The sequence below is a fragment of the Nerophis ophidion genome, linkage group LG24, assembly GCF_033978795.1.
Source record: "Nerophis ophidion isolate RoL-2023_Sa linkage group LG24, RoL_Noph_v1.0, whole genome shotgun sequence".
Taxonomy (NCBI): Eukaryota; Metazoa; Chordata; class Actinopteri; order Syngnathiformes; family Syngnathidae; genus Nerophis; species Nerophis ophidion.
Window position 1 is genome coordinate 5,641,656 of NC_084634.1, and position 18,701 is coordinate 5,660,356.

The following is an 18,701-nucleotide window of genomic DNA, read 5'->3' on the forward strand; positions in this document are numbered from 1 at the left end:
CTTCATGTTGTGACGTCACGGGTCGACAGGCTATTGTCAGGCTTGGACATGGATTGTGTGTGCTCCTTCGACGCAGCGGGATTACAGGACGAGCCAGGCGTGAATTAAGGTACATGATGTTTTATTTGGAATTCTAAATACAAAAATAAACAAACTAAGGGCGCTCACAAGGAGGTATAAAACTTGGCTACAAAATATAAACAGGAAACAAAAACACTTGCACAATAGCATGAATGAACTATGAACAAAAAGAGCACGATGGCATGACTATAAACAACTAAAACAAAACACTTACTGTGACAACAAAAACAGGAGGCAAGAATAGCAAGGTGCGTGGCAGGTGATCGTGGGCGTGGAGAATGAGCAGCAAGGTCGTAGAGTACAATGAAAGTTAGAACGGCATGGGTAATGAAAGTTGATGTTCCCAGACTGATGGACAGGAAGAAATTGACTTAAATAGTGGCTGTGAATAATTAGGAACGGGTGCGGGACTGAGGGCATGGGCGTGACTAGGAGGGCAAGGTGAAAAGCAATGAGTTGTCATGGAAACAAAACAAACCAGGAAGTGAAAAAACGGAACAAGAGTACGGAAAACAAAACAAAACATGATCAAACATAAAACCAGATTTACAGACGTGACAGCTATCAATTGAAAGGCGTTTAAATCGCCAAATTCACCCTTTTAGAGTTCGGAAATCGGTTAAAAAAACATATGGTCTTTTTTCTGCAACATCAAGGTATATGTAAGCGTCAATATATACCTTGATGGTGCAGAAAAAAGACAAATTTTTATTTTTTTAACCGATTTCCGAACTCTAAATGGGTTAATTTTGGCGAATTAAACGCCTTTCTGTTTATTGCTCTGGTGGCGATGACGTCAGAATGTGACGTCACCGAGGTAATACAGCAGCCATTTTCATTTTCTACACATTACACACACGAGTCTCAGCTCTGTTATTTTCCGTTTTTTCGAATATTTTTTGGAACCTTGGAGACATCATGCCTCGTCGGTGTGTTGTCGGAGGGTGTAACAACACTAACAGGGAGGGATTCAAGTTGCACCACTGGCCCGAAGATGCGAAAGTGTCTGCCGCCAGACCCCCATTGAATGTGGCAGAGTGTCTCCACATTTTACCGGCGATGACAGACATGGCAGAGAGATGTATGGATAACCTGCAGATGCATTTGCAACGATAACGTCAACTAAATCACAAAGGTGAGTTTTGTTGTTGACTTATGTGCTAATCAGACATATTTGGTTGGGGCGTGTCTGCCGGCTAATCGATGCTAACATGCTACGCTAACCGATGCTATCATGCTATTTACCGGCGGTGCTAAAGCAGACATGGCACAGAGATGTATGGATAACCTGCAGATGCATTTGCAACCATATTACGTTTCCTTCCACCCACATTTAATGCGAAAAAAACACTTACCAATCGACAGATTTAAGTTGCTCCAGTGTCAAGAGATGCAAAAGTCCTGATCGTTTGGTCCGCACATTTTACCGGCGATGCTAACGCAGCTATTCGGCCATGCTATGGCTATGAATAGCGTCAATAGCTATCCGCTCAATACCTTCAGTTTCTTCTTCAATACTTTCATACTCCAACCACCTGTTTCAATACATGCATAATCCGTTGAATCGCTTAAGCCGCTGAAATCCGGGTCTGAATCCAAGCTAATGTCGCTATATCTTGCTGTGGTATTCGCAATTATTTGTTTACATTGGCAGCACTGTATGACGTCACAGGGAAATGGATAGTGGTTTTGTAGATAGCGAAAATAAGGCATTTTAAAGCTTTATTTAGGGATATTCCGGGACCGGTAACATTTTTAAAACAAAAAAAATACAACCCACTGCGACCTGATTTTAATTTTTTTTTTAACCCTTTTGTAATTGTGATAATGTTCCCCTTTAAAGGCCTACTGAAAGCCACTACTACTAACCTCGCAGTCTGATAGTTTATATATCAATGATGAAATATTAACATTGCAACACATGCCAATACGGCCTTTTTAGTTTACTAAATTGCAATTTTAAATTTCGCGCGAAGTATCCTGTTGAAAACGTCGCGGTATGATGATGCGTGCGCGTGACGTCATGGATTGTAGCGGACATTTTGTTCCAGCACCGATACCAGCTATAAGTCGTCTGCTTTAATCGCATAATTACACAATATTCTGGACATCTGTGTTGCTGAATCTTTTGCAATCTGTTCAATTAATAATGGAGACGTCAAAGAAGAAAGATGTCAGTGGGAAGCGGTGTATTGCAGCTGCCTTTAGCAACACAAACACAGCCGGTGTTTCTTTGTTTACATTCCCGAAGGTGAAGCTTTACTATGGAACAGAGCGGTCAAGCGAACATGGTTCTCTACCAGATGTCAACCGGCAGGTTTAGGTTACAAAGTTGTGGTAATAAGTCGGCTCTTACCGTAGACATGAGCAGAACTTGTGTCGTTCCTCGTGCACCTGTCAAATAGGCAGCTACGGACTCTCTTGCCTCACCCGACCGGCCGCCCCTGAACGTGGGATGCTTCCACCGTGGAGGAAGGGCAAAAAAAGCTCAGCCCGGCCCGACCGGCTGCCTTCGCTTTGCCTCGTTGAGAAACGTGGCTTCCCTCTGAGACACTGGCGGTCACCACACCCGTGGCCACACCCCTCAGACTTTCAGGTACAAATATATAATCCCACTAAAACACTAGTAAGCAGATAAGGGATTTCCCAGAATTATCCTAGTAAATGTGTCTAATAACATCTGAATCGCTCCCACTGCCCTGTCTTTTTTTTTTTCTTTCTAGTCCTTCACTCTCAGTATCCTCATCCACGAATCTTTCATCCATCCATTTTCTACCGCTTATTCCCTTTTGGGGTCACTGGGGGCGCTGGCGCCTATCTCAGCTACAATCGGGCGGAAGGCGGGGCACACCCTGGACAAGTCGCCACCTCATCGCAGGGCCAACACAGATAGACAGACAACATTCGCACTCACATTCAAACACTAAGGCCAATTTAGTGTTGCCAATCAACCTATCCCCAGGTGCATGTTTTTGGAAGTGGGAGGAAGCCGGAGTACCCGGAGGGAACCCACTTATTCACAGGGAGAACATGCAAACTCCACACAGAAAGATCCCGAGCCTGGATTTGAACCCAGGACTGCAGGAACTTCGTATTGTGAGGCAGACGCAATAACCCCTCTGCCACCGTGAAGCCCTACGAATCTTTCATCCTCGCTCAAATTAATGGGGAAATCGTCCCTTTTTTCGGTCCGAATCGCTTTCGCTGCTGGTGGCCATTATTGTAAAAAATGTAAGGATGTGAGGAGCTCTACAACCAATGACATCACGCGCACATCGTCTGCTACTTCCGGTACAGGCAAGGCTTTTTTATTAGCGACCAAAAGTTGCGAACTTTATCGTCGATGTTCTCTACTAAATCCTCAGCAAATATGTGGAAATATCGCGAAATGATCAAGTATGACACATAGAATGGACCTGCTATTCCCGTTTGAATAAGAAAATCTCATTTCAGTAGGCCTTTAAAATGAACAGAACAATTTGACTGAAAAGGTGAGAATAAACAATAAATAAAATATGTTAAATACAATAAACTTTCTATGTGTAGACATTCATAATTTACTTTTATAATTATTCATAATAGTGTTTTATATATGCTTTTTGAAATAATGAAGCGTTACATATTTTATTTTGTAATTGTAGATGATTCATAGATGAACTCCTTTATATGATGTACATATTTGTTTTACATGTGTTCAGACCTTTGCTTTTGAGTACACATAAATCCCTCTTAGTTCATATTTACTGGTTCACATCTGAAACATCTTCTGGGCCACTTTTGGAAGCATATTATTATTTACTTTATACATAATTTAAAAAGTTGTCTTTTTTACAATTTTAAAATGTGTGACTTTATGAATCATTTATTGGGTCTCTATAGTCTATTCTATTAATTGTCTTTATTATTCTCTTATGTAATATGAAAATTTTTGTGTGATTGTCTTATATGTATGTCCTCAGATCTTTATGCAATAAACAATGTATGCATCAAATAAAGTTGGGTACAATAAATGTAGTTAATATTTGTGGGTTTGTATTTTATTTTATTTATTATCACAGTCAATTTTTTAAATGTTTTCTTTATATGACTTAGATGTAGTTTCCAGCTTAATTCATCATCTAAACCATGGGTGTCAAACTCTGGCCCGCCGTGTAATTTCATTTGGCCCTTGAGGCAATAATAAATTAAAATTAGAGCTGGCCCGCCGGTATTATACAGTGGCGGTGCCGCTGTATCACCGCATTCAACGCTAATTCTCATACTTGCCAACCCTCCCGATCTTTCCAGGAGAATCACGAATTTCAGTGCCCCCCCACCCCCCTGAAAATCTCCCGGGGCAACCATAAATAAAGTACTATCTAATCTTCTCCTGAATTTCCACCCGGACAACAATATTGGGGGCGTTCCTTAAAGGTACTGCTTTTAGCATCCTCTACAACCTGTCGCCACGTCCGCTTTTCCTCCATACAAACAGCGTGCCGGCCCAGTCACGTAATGTATGCGGCTTCTACACACACACAAGTGAATGCAATGCATACTTTGTCAACAGCCATACAGGTCACACTGAAGGTGGCCGTATAAACAACTTTAACACTGTTACACCACACTGTGAACCCACACCAAACAAGAATGACAAACACATTTCGGGAGAACATCCGCACCGTAACACAACATAAACACAACAGAACAAATACACAGAACCCCTTGCAGCACTAACTCTTTCGGGACGCTACAATATACACCCCCGCTACCAAGAAAACTCAATTTTGCATGTCACTCTAAAGTTATATAAGCCTTGCTTGTTTAATATTCAATGCAAAACTTGTTTGGGTCCCTATTAAAAGGTTAAGTTGTTCAACTTTGGCCCGCGGCTTTGTTCAGTTTAGAATTTTGGCCCACTCTGTATTTGAGTTTGACACCCCTGATCTAGACTAACTCAGCCTGGAGGATGTGTGTAATGTTGAGATGTATTGGAGATGACTTGGTTTGTTTGGATGTTGTCAACCTGTCAATTGTTCTATTTAAACATGTTGTCAGATCTGGCCAGAGAAACAAGCAACCAGCTCTATTACTTCTTCTTCTTACTGGCAGTTTGCAGCCATGACTTGAAAGGTTCATACTGCTATACCTTCAAGGTACTCAAAGGGCTTTGACACTATTTCCACATTCACCCATTCACACAAAATGGGACAGTTTGACCCCACACTGTCACTGTTTGACCTTTGTCTTCCTCTCAAACCATGCACATTTTTTTTTAGTCAGTGGAAAACATGCTCAACAAACAAATTGTAAGCTGTCACTCACCATGGCTCTGCATGTCTGGCTAAAAGAGTCAGGGTGGGGCTGAAGGCTTTATGTAGCTGAGCACACCTGCTTTGACTAATTAGGCCTAATTTGGGCCAAACCATGTTTGTCAGGAGCTGGGTGTTGCTGAGGGACATTTGAAAGTTGTGTTGTCTAAACCTGAATACACTGTGGACAAAAGTGACTGCTTTAAAAACTCCTGAGCTCAAACGATCCTCCAACCGAGGCGGGGTGTGACACATGTATCCAGTGATTATACTTTATAAAGTTATTTTCCATTTAACTTCACCAGATTTAGACTATTTTCATTCAAAATCGCCGAATTTTCACATTTGCTGTTCAAAACCTGAGCATTACTTGCGGTGAATCAGCAGCCAGTTGAGCCTCCCGGTCACCATGGCAACATGACTCGGCTAACTGCTGGCTGCTGTGCAGTGAGACCTATTGCTATATGAATTATATTATACATTTCCATAGTTGAGTTAGCTGAAGTAAATAATGTACAGTGTATTTTGTCAACAACTGTATGTGTGTAACGTATTTCTTGTGCCAGGCAATCATAAAACGCCTGCGAAGACGTACTTTGTGAGGCTCGCAGTAATCCCGCCCCCTGGTGGTGGAGGGCGGTAGTGATCCCAGAGATCATTCTTGCGAATACTATAGGCTTCAGAGGAAGTGACAAACTACAGTTAGCGATCGCTTATTTTGTCCTCTTTTAACATGGATGAGTCCATATCTAAAAAAAAAACAGTTTTCTAAACTGGACTTTCAATCGAAGCCGGAGGTAATAATTAAAGACCAACACGGGAGCTAAAAGGTTTGCTTAAGACAGTGATCTCCATCAAGACAGAGAGACTTTTAAAACCGAAAAAAGATAAGGAATACTTCTATAAACAAGTTATCGATGTTTTTGTTCAGAAGGAGCGGAATATGGACTTCATTTATAAGTAAAGGTAAGACCATAATAACGTTTTTTTTTATTAAATGTGCTTTTTTTGTGTGCTACAGTTTGTAAGTGTAAAGAATGCTGATATGAGCTTTTAAAGGGGAACATTATCACCAAACCTATGCAAGCGTCAATATATGCCTTGATGTTGCAGAAAAAAGACCATGTATTTTTTTAACCGATTTCCGAACTCTAAATGGGTGAATTTTGGCAAATTAAACGCCTTTCTGTTTATCGCTCTTTTTGCGATGACGTCAGAACGTTACGTCACTGAGGTAATACAGCCGCCATTTTCATTTTCAACACATTGTAAACATTGGGTCTCAGCTCTGTTATATTCCGTTTTTTCGACTATTTTTTGGAACCTTGGAGACATCATGCCTCGTCGGTGTGTTGTCGGAGGGTGTAACAACACTAACAGGGAGGGATTCAAGTTGCACCACTGGCAAGAAATGTGCCGCCAGACCCCCATTGAATTTGCCAGTGTCTGCACATTTGACCGGCGATGCTAAGACAGACATGGCACAGAGATGTATGGATAACCTGCAGATGCATTTGCAACGATTAAGTCAACGAAATCACAAAGGTGACTTTTGTTGATGTTGTTGACTTATGTGCTAATCAGACATATTTGGTCACGGCATGACTGCCAGCTAATCGATGCTAACATGGTACGCTAATCGATGCTAACATGCTATTTACGCTAGCTGTATGTACATTTGAAACTAGATACCCACATTTAATGCGAAACAAACACTTACCAGTCGACGGATTTAAGTTGCTCCAGTGTCACAAGATGCGAAAGTCCTGATCGTTTGGTCCGCACATTTTACCGGCGATGCTAATAAGGCAGCCATGCTATGGGCCACTTCATTAGGTACACCCATGCTATGGCCGAATAGCGTCAATAGCTATTCGCTCAATAGCTTCAATTTCTTCTTCAATTTCGTTTTCGCTATCTGCCTCCATACTCCGACCATCTGTTTCAATACATGCATAATCTGTTGAATCGCTTAAGCCGCTGAAATCTGAGTCCGAATCCGAGCTAATGTCGCTATATCTTGCTGTGGTAACCGCCATGTTGTTTGTATTGGCAGCACTGTATGACGTCACAGGGAAATGGACAGTCGCATCGCAAATAGGGAAAATCAAGAACTTTTAAGCTTTATTTAGGGATATTCCGGGAGGTGTAAAATTAAAAAAAAAGAAAACTTCGAAAAATAAAACAAGCCACTGGGAACTGATTTTTATTGTTTTTAACCCTTTTGAAATTGTGATAATGTTCCCCTTTAAACATAACCCCTTAACTGCTGCCAATCAAATGGTGAATAAGATACTCTTTAGGGCAGTAATTCTGAACATTTTTTCAGCGATGTACCCTCTGTGAAAATGTTTTTAATTCAAGTACCCCCTAATCAGAGCAAAGCATTTTTGGCTGAAAAAAAAGAGATAAAGAACTAAAATACAGCACTATGTCATCAGTTTCTGATTTATTAAAGGCCTACTGAAAGCCACTACTACCGACCACGCAGTCTGATAGTTTATATATCAATGATGAAATATTAACATTGCAACACATGCCAATACGGCCGCTTTAGTTTACTAAATTACAATTTTAAATTTCCCGGGAGTTTTGTCTTCAAAACGTCGTGTAATGATGACGTGTACGCAAGACGTCACAGGTTTTTAGGAAGTATGAACGCTGCACACACACACAGCTAAATGTCGGCTGCTTTAACGGCATAATTACACAGTATTTTGGACATCTGTGTTGCTGAATCTTTTGAAATTTGTTCAATTAATATTGGAGAAGTCACAGTAGAAAGATGGAGTTGGGAAGCTTTAGCCTTTAGCCACACAAACACACGGTGATTCCTTGTTTAAAATTCCTGGAGGTAAAACTTTCCTATGGATCAGAGCGCGGTCAAAAGAGACATGGATCCCGACCACATGTCAACCAGCAGGTTTCGGTGAGAAAATTGTGGTTAAAAAGTCAGTTCTTACCGGATAAAAGCTGAGCTTGTGCCGTCCATAGCTGCCGTGGACTTCTCTGAGACATTGGCGTGAACACACCCGTGGAGACATCCTTCCGACTATCAGGTACTATTAAACTCACTAAAACACTAGTAACACAATAGAAAGATAAGGCATTTTCCAGAATTAACCTACTAAATGTGTCTAAAAACATCGGAATTCGTCCCAATGCAATCGCGTTTTCTTTTTCTTTTTTTCTAGTGGGGCGGCATAGCTCGGTTGGTAGAGTGGGTTGCAACTTGAGGGTTGCGAGTTCGATTCCCGCTTCCGCCATTCTAGTCACTGCCGTTGTGTCCTTGGGCAAGGCACTTTACCCACCTGCTCCCAGTGCCACCCACATTGGTTTAAATGTAACTTAGATATTGGGTTTCACTATGTAAAGCGCTTTGAGTCACTAGAGAAAAGCGCTATATAAATATAATTCACTTCACTTCACTAGTCCGTCGCTATCAATATCCTCAAACACGAATCTTTCATCCTCGCTCAAATTAATGGGGAAATTGTCGTTTTCTCGGTCCGAATAGCACTTTTTGTTGGAGGCTCCCATTAAAAACAATGTGAATATGTGAGGAGCCATCAAACATGTGACGTCATCGTCTGCTACTTCCGGTAGAGGCAGGGCTTTTCTCTTAGCACCGAAAGTTGCGAACTTTATCGTGGATGTTCTCTACTAAATCCTTTCAGCAAAAATATGGCAATATCACGAAATGATCAAGTACGACACATAGAATGGACCTGCTATCCCCGTTTGAATAAGAACATCTCATTTCAGTAGGCCTTTAAAGGTTTCATTGTGCTGCAGCATCAAGTGACGCCAACCTACCAGCCAACCTTGACGTGCACCTCCAAAATAGTCTCACCTCACGTCAACGGTGACCAGGACTACAGAGCTGTGATTAGTTGGCTTTACTTTTACGTGCAATATCCTCTCCTCGTTCTTCCTTCTGCGAAAGCAACATTTTTAACCCAACAGAAAACAAACAGAAGTGCAGCGAAGCACGTGTGAAGTGAAGTGAATTATATTTATATAGCTCTTTTTCTCTAGTGACTCAAAGCGCTTTACATAGTGAAACCCAATATCTAAGTTACATTTAAAGCAGTGTGGGTGGCACTGGGAGCAGGTGGGTAAAGTGTCTTGCCCAAGGACACAACGGCAGTGACTAAGATGACAGAAGCGGGAATCGAACCTGCAACCCTCAAGTTGCTGGCACGGCCACTCTACCAACCGAGCTAAACCGCCCCAGTTCTATCACAAGTGCCAGCGGGTGTGGCCGTGTGATAGTATGTTGGTTGAACCTTTTCATTTGTATCTTGTAATCAATCAATCCACTTTATTTATATAGCACATTTAAACAACAATAACGTTTCCAAAGTGCTGCACAGCCATGTTAAAAACAATTGTAAAAAAAAATAATAATAAATAAATAAATAAAATCAAATAAAAAAAGTATATATATATATTATGCTCCACCAATGACTGAATAAAAAAAATAAAAAATAAATACAAAACCAATAAAAACAATATAAAAACAAATATGATTAAAAACTATTTTAAAGGGTAAAATCAATTAAAACAGTAAAATAGAATTCAAAGTGTATAAAAAACACAGAGGACAACAGAGGACAGAGGACCACACAACTCACGTAGTGTTAAAAGCCAAAGAATAAAAGTGGGTCTTAAGACGAGACTTACAACACTCCACTGTTTTACTGTTTGTAAAACCTTTTGGTATCCGCGGACCGGTCAACGCTTAATAATTTGTCCCGCGGCCCGGTGGGGGGGGGGGGGGGGGGGGGGGGGGTGTCCTTTTTTTTTTCTTTCTTCTTTGTCATGAAAAAGGGACGTTTTTGTCATGAAAAAGGGAGGTTTTTTTTGTGGTTGGTGCACTATTTGTATATTGTGTTCTTTATGTTGATTTAATAAAAAAAAAAAAAAAAAAGTGGTGGGGGACCCCTGCTCTAAAGCGTTTTTGAGTACACTGAAAAGCGCTGTACCAAATTAAATGTATTATTATTATTATCATTATTATTATTATACCATGTGACTTATTCCAGACTTAAAATACGAGACGTTCGTTCCTTTCTGGTAACAAATATTTAATGATGTTTAGTGTGACTGTAATATACAACAAAAAAACCTTTAAAGTATTAAATAAGTCAATATAATTCTCATAGAGAACATATAGAACACACTCCTAAAAAAAACGCTAGCACGTTAGCTTCGAACAACATATCAGGTAAATAAGAGAAATAATATGAAAATATATAATGTATATTACCTCATAAGCCACGTGTACAAGGGAAGAGAAGTGTGCACCACTCACTATTGTCCCAGTGAAACACGTGTTTGGCCAACATTTGTTCCGCGGTTGAGAACTTCTCGAAGACGTCACACAGGAGGAAGAACTAAACAAGATGGCGTCTGGCGGAGAATGCGTGGTTTTGGTTATTATGGTTTCTAGGTCTTAATTACAACGTACATGTGCACATGTGTGTCGTTTAACAGAGTAAACGTCGTTATTAATTGTTTGTATGCGGATACATTAGTCTGAGTGCACTTATACGTGCTAGCCTAGCCTGCTGGTTAGCTTAGCTTGTTAGCTGCTAACAAAGAGAGGCGGAAGTGATCGACACATCAAAGCAGAGATCCAATGTAAGTGTAAAGTGTTTTTATTGTGTGAACATGTCTACATTACAAATGATGTGAGTGTTGCTGAATCAGCGACTAACTGCTGCCGTTGAAGAAATATTTGTGATGTTGGAAAAAAAAAAAAAAAAAAAACGTTAGCAGAGTACGAGGAGGAACTTTGTCCAACAAAAGAGGAGAAGGAGCGACAACATCAACTACTGGACGCTGTTTTCAAAAAAACACCAAGCTGTGTTACACATTCATCCATCTTTTTCTGCTTATCTGAGGTCTGGTCACGGGGGCAGCAGCTTAAAGGGGAACATTAGCACAATTTCAGAAGGGTTAAAACCAATACAAATCAGTTCCCCGTGGCTTATTTTATTTTTTGAAGTTTTTTTCCAAATTTTACCCATCCCGGAATATCCCTAAAAAAAGTTTTAAAGAGCCTGATTTTCGCTATCTGTGAAGCCATCGTCCATTTTCCTGTGACGTCTTCCAGTGATGCCAATACGGATAGCACAGCAAGATATAGCGACATTAGCTCAGATTCAGACTCGGATTTCAGCGGTTTAAGCGATTCAACAGATTACGCATGTATTGAAACGGATGGTTGGAGCATGGAGGCAGATAGCGAAAACGAAGTTGAAGTAGAAACTGAAGCTATTGAGCGAATAGCTATTGACGCTATTCAGCCATGTTTGCCTTAGCATCGCCGATAAAATGTGCAGACCAACGATCGGAAGTGTCGCATCTTGTTACACTGGATCAGCTTAAATCCGTCGATTGGTAAGTGTTTGTTTGGCATTAAATGTGGGTGGAGGGAAACGCTGGATGCAAATATATTTTCTAATGTACATACAGCTAGCCTAAATAGCATGTTAGCATCGATTAGCTGGCAGCCAGGAAAAGTACAGTAAGATTAATTCATCACATTTGCTATGAGGCATTTTATTATTATTATATTATGTTCCTGTTACTTGGGGCGGTATAGCTCAGTTGGTAGAGTGGGCTTGCCAGCAACTTTAGGGTTCTTGGTTCGATCCCAGCTTCCGCCATCCTAGTCACATCCGATCTGTCTTTGGGGAAGACAATTTACCCACCGGCTCCCAGCACTTCTAAAGCCAATATCGAGTATCTTTTGGTGAGCTGACCGTATCGTCACACCCTTAGTTAAAAGCACACCATCCCCATGACATGACACTTCCACGTGATGTAGAACAGGAGTACAACATTTTAAACATACACACACATCTGAAGAATATTAAAAAATAAATATATTTGGTGGGCCAAACAACACGACTCGACGAACCAATGTTTGGTATGGGCGATATGACCTCAAATCTATATCCTAATAATATATGTCACGATAATATATGATTGATAACAGAATAATTTCAAAACTGGGTACAAAAGCTCCTAATTTGGCAGCTGACATATGCAGTAACATATTGTGTCGTTTCTAATTTTATTATTTTGTCGAAACAATTATTAATAATGTACTTGTTTATTTACTGTTAATATCTGGTTACTTTATTTGAGAAAATAATACTGGAAATGATGTAATATTTTACTGCATATTTCAGCAACTAAATTAGGAGCCTGTGTAGCCTGTTTTAAAATGGTTCTATCAGTAACTCAATACGAAATAATATATCGTAAAATCAATTTTAAACCATATCGTCTATCCATAGTAAAAAGTCCTGTTGTCCTGGTTGGTTTTTATTTTCCTGTGAATAATGTTGTAAAGAGCAGTGTGTTTGTGCGTCACTGAGATTTCAAGACAGTTCATACGATAACTTGTTTTCCTAAGTGCATGTCAAAGTACTGAATGCATTGTGTGACTGAGCAGAGATGGTGTGTTTGTCTTGCAGACGTCTGTGAAGAACATTTTCACCCTGAGCAACAGAAGTGGAGCTTCAGGATGCAGATGGAGGAGCCACAGCACAACCTCATTAAGAAGGAAGAGGAATACCCACTGATCCCCAATTTCAAAAATGAAGAGGAACACCAACGGATCCCCCATTTTAAAGAGGAGGAGGAAGATCCACTCACACCTCATTTTAAAGAGAAAGCGGTGAATACACTGAGCCCTCACATTAAAGAGGAAAAGGAGGACCAGTTGATCCCCCATTTTAAAGAGGAAGAGGAGACACCACTCATAACCCATTTCAAAGAGGAAGAGGGGAACCTACTGATCCCTCACATTAAAGAGGAAGAAGAGGACCAGTTGACCCCCCATTTTAAAAAGGAAGAGGAGAAGCCACTCTTAACCCATTTCAAAGAGGAAGAGGGGGACCTACTGAGCCCTCACATTAAAGAGGAAGAGGAGGACCAGTTGATCCCCCATTTTAAAGAGGAAGAGGAGACACCACTCATAACCCATTTCAAAGAGGAAGAGGGGAACCTACTGATCTCTCACATTAAAGAGGAAGAGGAGGACCAGTTGACCCCCCATTTTAAAAAGGAAGAGGAGAAGCCACTCATAACCCATTTCAAAGAGGAAGGGGGGAACCTACTGATCCCTCACATTAAAGAGGAAGAGGAGGAACACAGCATCAGTCAGCAGGGAGAGCATCTTGAAGGACTGGAGGAGGTTGATGTCACCAAGATGCCAGTGACTGGTGTCCCTGTGAAGAATGAAGATGATGAGGTCAAAGGTGAGAGAGAGGCGGAGCCTCCAAGCAGCAGCTCAACTCAACACATGACAACAGAAGCTGATGGAGACCACTGTGGAGGATCACAAGCAGACAAGCCCTTAGCTCCACTATCAGATAGTGAGGACACAATGTCACACCCTCCTGACACTGATGATGAAGACTCTAAAGACGATAAGACATGTCACACTGACAACAGACGCTTCACATGTTCTGTCTGTGACAAAACTTTTAAATATTCTGGTTATTTGAAAGTACACATGAAAAGACACACTGGAGAAAAACCTTTTTCGTGTTCAATCTGTAGTAAAGGTTTTATTGAAAATCGAGAGATGAAAAAACACATGAGAAGACACATCGGAGAACAACCTTTTTCCTGCTCAGAATGTGGTAAAAGTTTTGTATTAACTCAAAGTTTAAAATTACGCATGATAACACACACTGGAGAAAAACTTTTTTCGTGTCCAATCTGCGGTAAAGATTTTTCTCGAAGGGACCCTTTCAAAACACACATAAAAATACACACTGGAGAAATAAATTTTTCCTGTTTAGAATGCGGTAAAGGTTTTGTAACTCGTCAAAGGTTAAACGTACACATGAAAACACACATTGGTGGAAAACCTTTTATATGTCCAGTATGTGTTAAAAGTTAAATAGAAAGTCTGCAATTAAAATCACACATGAGAACGCACTCTGGTGGAAAAACAGACTCCCGTTCGAGCTGCAACCAAAGATTTTGTCACCTACACTTACAGTTAGGGATGCGAATCTTTGGGTGTCCCACGATTCGATTCAATATCGATTCTTGGGGTCACGATTCGATAATATATCTATTTTTTCGATTCAATGCGATTCTCTATTCAAAAACGATATTTTTCCGATTCAAAAGGATTCTGTATTCATTCAATACACAGGATTTCAGCAGGATCTACCCCAGTCTGCTGACATGCTAGCAGAGTAGTAGATTTAAAAAAAAAAGCTTTTATAATTGTAAAGGACAATGTTTTGTCAACTGATTGCAATAATGTTCGTTTGAACTATTAAACAAACCAAAAATATGACTTATTTTATCTTTGTGAAAACATTGGACACAGTGTGTTGTCCAGCTTATGAGATGCCATGCAAGTGTAAGCCACTGTGACACTCTTGTTCTATTTCAAAAATGTTATAAATGTCTAATGATAATGTCAGTGAGGGATTTTTAGTCACTGCTCTGCTGAAATTATAACTAATATTGATACTGTTGTTGATAATATTCATTTTTGTTTCACTACTTTTGGTTTGTTCTGTGTGGTGTTTGTGTCTCCTCTCAATTGCTCTGTTTATTGCAGTTCTGAGTGTTGCTGGGTCAGGTTTGGTATTGGAATTGGATTGCATTGTTATGGTATTGCTGTGTATTGTTTTGTTGGATTGATTAAAAAAAGAGAGAGAATCGATTCTGATTCGTATTCGAACCGATTTTTTTCCCACACCCCTACTTACAGTACACATGAGAACACACACAGGTGAGAAAGTGTTGAGTTGCAGTGTGTGTGGTGAAAGATTCTCTTCTAAGTACCAGTGTAAGAAACACAAGTGTGCTGGTGAGAACAGCAGCAGCAAATGAAGATGCAGGATTTGAAATAAACGGTCAAAACTTGAACTTTGACTTTCTAACAACATCAGCACATATAACATGTGTGACATCATTGTTGTGTGTGTAACACAATCTTGTTAATATGATTCTAACATTTATAGATTAGACACTTCAGATTAGTGCTTTTATTTCAGTCAAGTACATGAGTTAATATACACATTTGTGTACTTTAAAATGAACAGAACAAGGTTAGAATAAACAGTACATAAAATATGTTACATACAATAAACATTTTATGTGTAGATATTCACAATTCACTTTTATACTTATTCATAATGAAGTGTTACATATTTTATTTTCTAATTGTAGATGATTCCATAGATGAACTCCTTTATATGATGTACATATTTGTTTTACATGTGTTCATACCTTTGCTTTTGAGTACACATAAATCCCTCTTAGTTCATATTTACTGGTTCACATCTGAAACATCTTCTGGACCACTTCTGGAAGCATATTATTATTTACTTTATACATCATTTGAACAGTTGTCTTTGTGGTGCTGAATTTCCCCCAGGGATCAATAAAGTACTTTCTATTCTATCTATTCTATTATACAATTTTAAAATGTGTGACTTCATGAATCATTTATTGGGTCTCAATGGTCCATTCTATTAATTGTCTTTATTACTTTCTTGTGTAATATGAATATTGTTGTGTGATTGTTTTATATGTATGTCCCCAGACATTTATGCAATAAACAATGTATGCTTCAACTAAAGTTTGGTACAATAAATGTAGTTAATATTTGTGGGTTTGTATTTTATCATCACAGTCAATGTTTTAAATGTTTTCTTTATACATCTTAGATTTAGTTTCCAGCCTAATTCATCATCAAGACTAACTCAGCCTGGAGGATGTGTGTAATGTTGAGATGTATTGGAGATGACTTGGTTTGTTTGGATGTTGTCAAGCTGTCAATTGTTCTATTTAAACATGTTGTCAGATCTGGCCAGAGAAACAAGCAACCAGCTCTATTACTTCTTCTTCTTACTGGCAGTTTGCAGCCATGACTTGAAAGGTTCATACTGCTATACCTTCAAGGTACTCAAAGGGCTTTGACACTATTTCCACATTCACACACACATTCACACACTGATGCCGGGAGCTGCCATGCAAGGCAATAACCACCACTCATCAGGATCAAAGGTGACGTGTCTTGCCCAAGGACACAACGAGGTTGGTAGAAGGTGGGGATCGAACCAGGAACCCTCAGGTTGCTGGCACGGCCACTCTCCCAACCTTGCCAATCCCTTTCAGTGTTTTGTGCAGCTGACTCTGACTTTGTCTTATGTAATGCAGGTGTCAAATACATTTGCGGAGACTATTAGGCTCTTGTCTTTCTATTGACCTAGCCAGGAGTCAAACCTAGAATCTTCTAGCTCGCCACTAATTATGTAACCTATACGTGCTACAAAGCAATGCAATAAATATATATATGGGGTGTTTTGGGCTAGGAACAGAAGACTAGTTTCAACTCGTAGAGAGAGGCATGGCTTGAATTGTAGTTTGGTTGACACCGTGTATTAGAGAATTAGTGATAGACAGCAGATATATACACACAATGAGCTGAACGGCCATTCAACATGAAAGTAATTTAAAGAGAAAAACACAAGTACTATATACAATTCCATTTAACTAAATCGGTGTTTCTGGATCTTGTTTGAATCGCAGTTCAAATAGTTGTTCTTGGGGGGAAAAGGATGGCAGTACAGTCCATGTGTTGCAAGTAACGTGAGAATTGTAAAGGGTTGGCTGAAAAGCCTCCTACCAGCCCAGACAGAGGAGGTGGTGAGCTTCCCGGCTGGAATCTTCCAAAACCCATCCTTGGACTAGGTGATTATTTTCCTTAGTTCGCCATCAAAAAGAGAAGCCTGGTCTGTGTAAGAGCCAGAACCATTCTTATAAATCCATGTGTACACAAATCTTCATTAAATAACACTAAAATGTGCTATCTAGTATTCATAATATATTATCCAACAATATACCATCAAGTATTCATAATATTCAATAATATATTATCAAGTATTCATAACAAATATTCAATAATTTCTAGTTCTTTCCTCAATATTGTACAATATAACTCAATAAAAATCAGAATCACAATATGCAATAAAATGCTAAACTATGAGCATAATTATGAGCTATACAAAGCAGTCAGTGCACTAAATGTGCTTATGATCTAAACACAAAAGTACATTCAATACACAAATGTAATCATTAGTTCAAAGCATAAACCTTTTATATGGAGGATTGAGAATATGCCACACTGACTGTTGCAATGAAGAAAGATTAATGCTTAAAATGCTATTGTCATAAATATGGACTCACCAACTCAGCTTCTACAGTCAAACACAGCTTAATGACAAAATAAGCATGTAGTTTAAAAAACCGTCAGCACAATATTTCAGGTGTAAACAAGGTTTAAAACCTACCTCGAGCAGAAATGCAATCGATCTCTCATGTCCTGTCTCCTGGCTACTTCCTGCTATCGGCTTATAAGCACCACTAATTGGACCACGGCGGTCACGTGACAAAGGAGGCGTGCGCCGAGTTGCCGAAGATTAACTACAGCAAGAGCATACCAGTCACTTTCGGCTACAGGTATATAACTACAGCTGATTGGACTGTGGCGGTCACGTGACTAGGAAGTGCTCAAAGAGTAAATAGAAAGGCAAGAGCCTAATAGTCTCCGCAAATGTATTTGACACCTGCGTTACACTTACCTCTCTATTTTTGGAGGTAAAACTCTGGAGCTTTTGAAGTGTATTTCTGGTCTTGTCATCCTGGTCCGGACAGAAGGGCGACACGGCAGTGCGGCTGGATCAAAAGAGATGTCGCTTTATTACCAGCGAGTGTCATTTACACAGGACTGCAGTTCCTGGGAGGGGGTCAGGTCAAATATGGAGGACTCCTCTCCCGGAGAAACCAAACCATGGTTTTATATATTCCTTCTTTCACTGTCTGGGTGTGCACTAAAGCTAAACAGCACCACCTGACCACGGAAGGAAATGTTGGTGTGTAAGTGTCTGTAAAACAACTGCTTTAAGTCAGGACTTCAAGGTTGCCGTTTGAGCTGGACAGGTAGTCTCCTTTCAAGGATATTGTTGTCACTTTTGCATTCAGAAGTCCCAATTAGGGCCTCTTTTCCTACGAGAAGTGATCCAATTCACCTGCCAATATCAAACTAAGGGACCTTATCTTATCATGTGCTCAAACTGAAATACCACTGTTTACTCAAACCTGATGCTTTGCTTTCTCCGAGATGAATGTCAACATTCACCAAGTGTAGAACATGATATGAGTTCATTAAAACACTTCATTTTGCATACTCAGGAATTTGCACTTAACCTGCTCTCTGGAATATTCCCCCGGTGACTGTGGGACTTTTGTGTAAACATGTTGATACACATTGTT

At 39.9% G+C, this 18,701-nt stretch overlaps 2 protein-coding genes across 3 annotated transcripts in view; one reads left to right on the top strand and one right to left on the bottom strand.

Moving 5' to 3' along the window:
• LOC133542457 (gastrula zinc finger protein XlCGF57.1-like) overlaps nucleotides 1-18,701 on the bottom strand; it is a 170,172-nt gene that overhangs the window by 109,764 nt on the left and 41,707 nt on the right. The window lies entirely within an intron of this gene.
• Nucleotides 10,729-16,005, top strand: LOC133542502 (zinc finger protein 771-like). The gene is made up of 2 exons (XM_061886701.1): nucleotides 10,729-11,018; nucleotides 12,866-16,005. The coding sequence occupies exon 2, from the start codon at nucleotides 12,916-12,918 to the stop codon at nucleotides 14,299-14,301; it is 1,386 nt and encodes a 461-aa protein (XP_061742685.1). The 5' UTR covers nucleotides 10,729-11,018; nucleotides 12,866-12,915; the 3' UTR covers nucleotides 14,302-16,005.

Excerpts from the sequence above, each read along its gene's own strand:
- LOC133542502 (XM_061886701.1), top strand. The coding sequence starts at position 12,916 with ATGCAGATGGAGGAGCCACAGCACAACCTCATTAAGAAGGAAGAGGAA.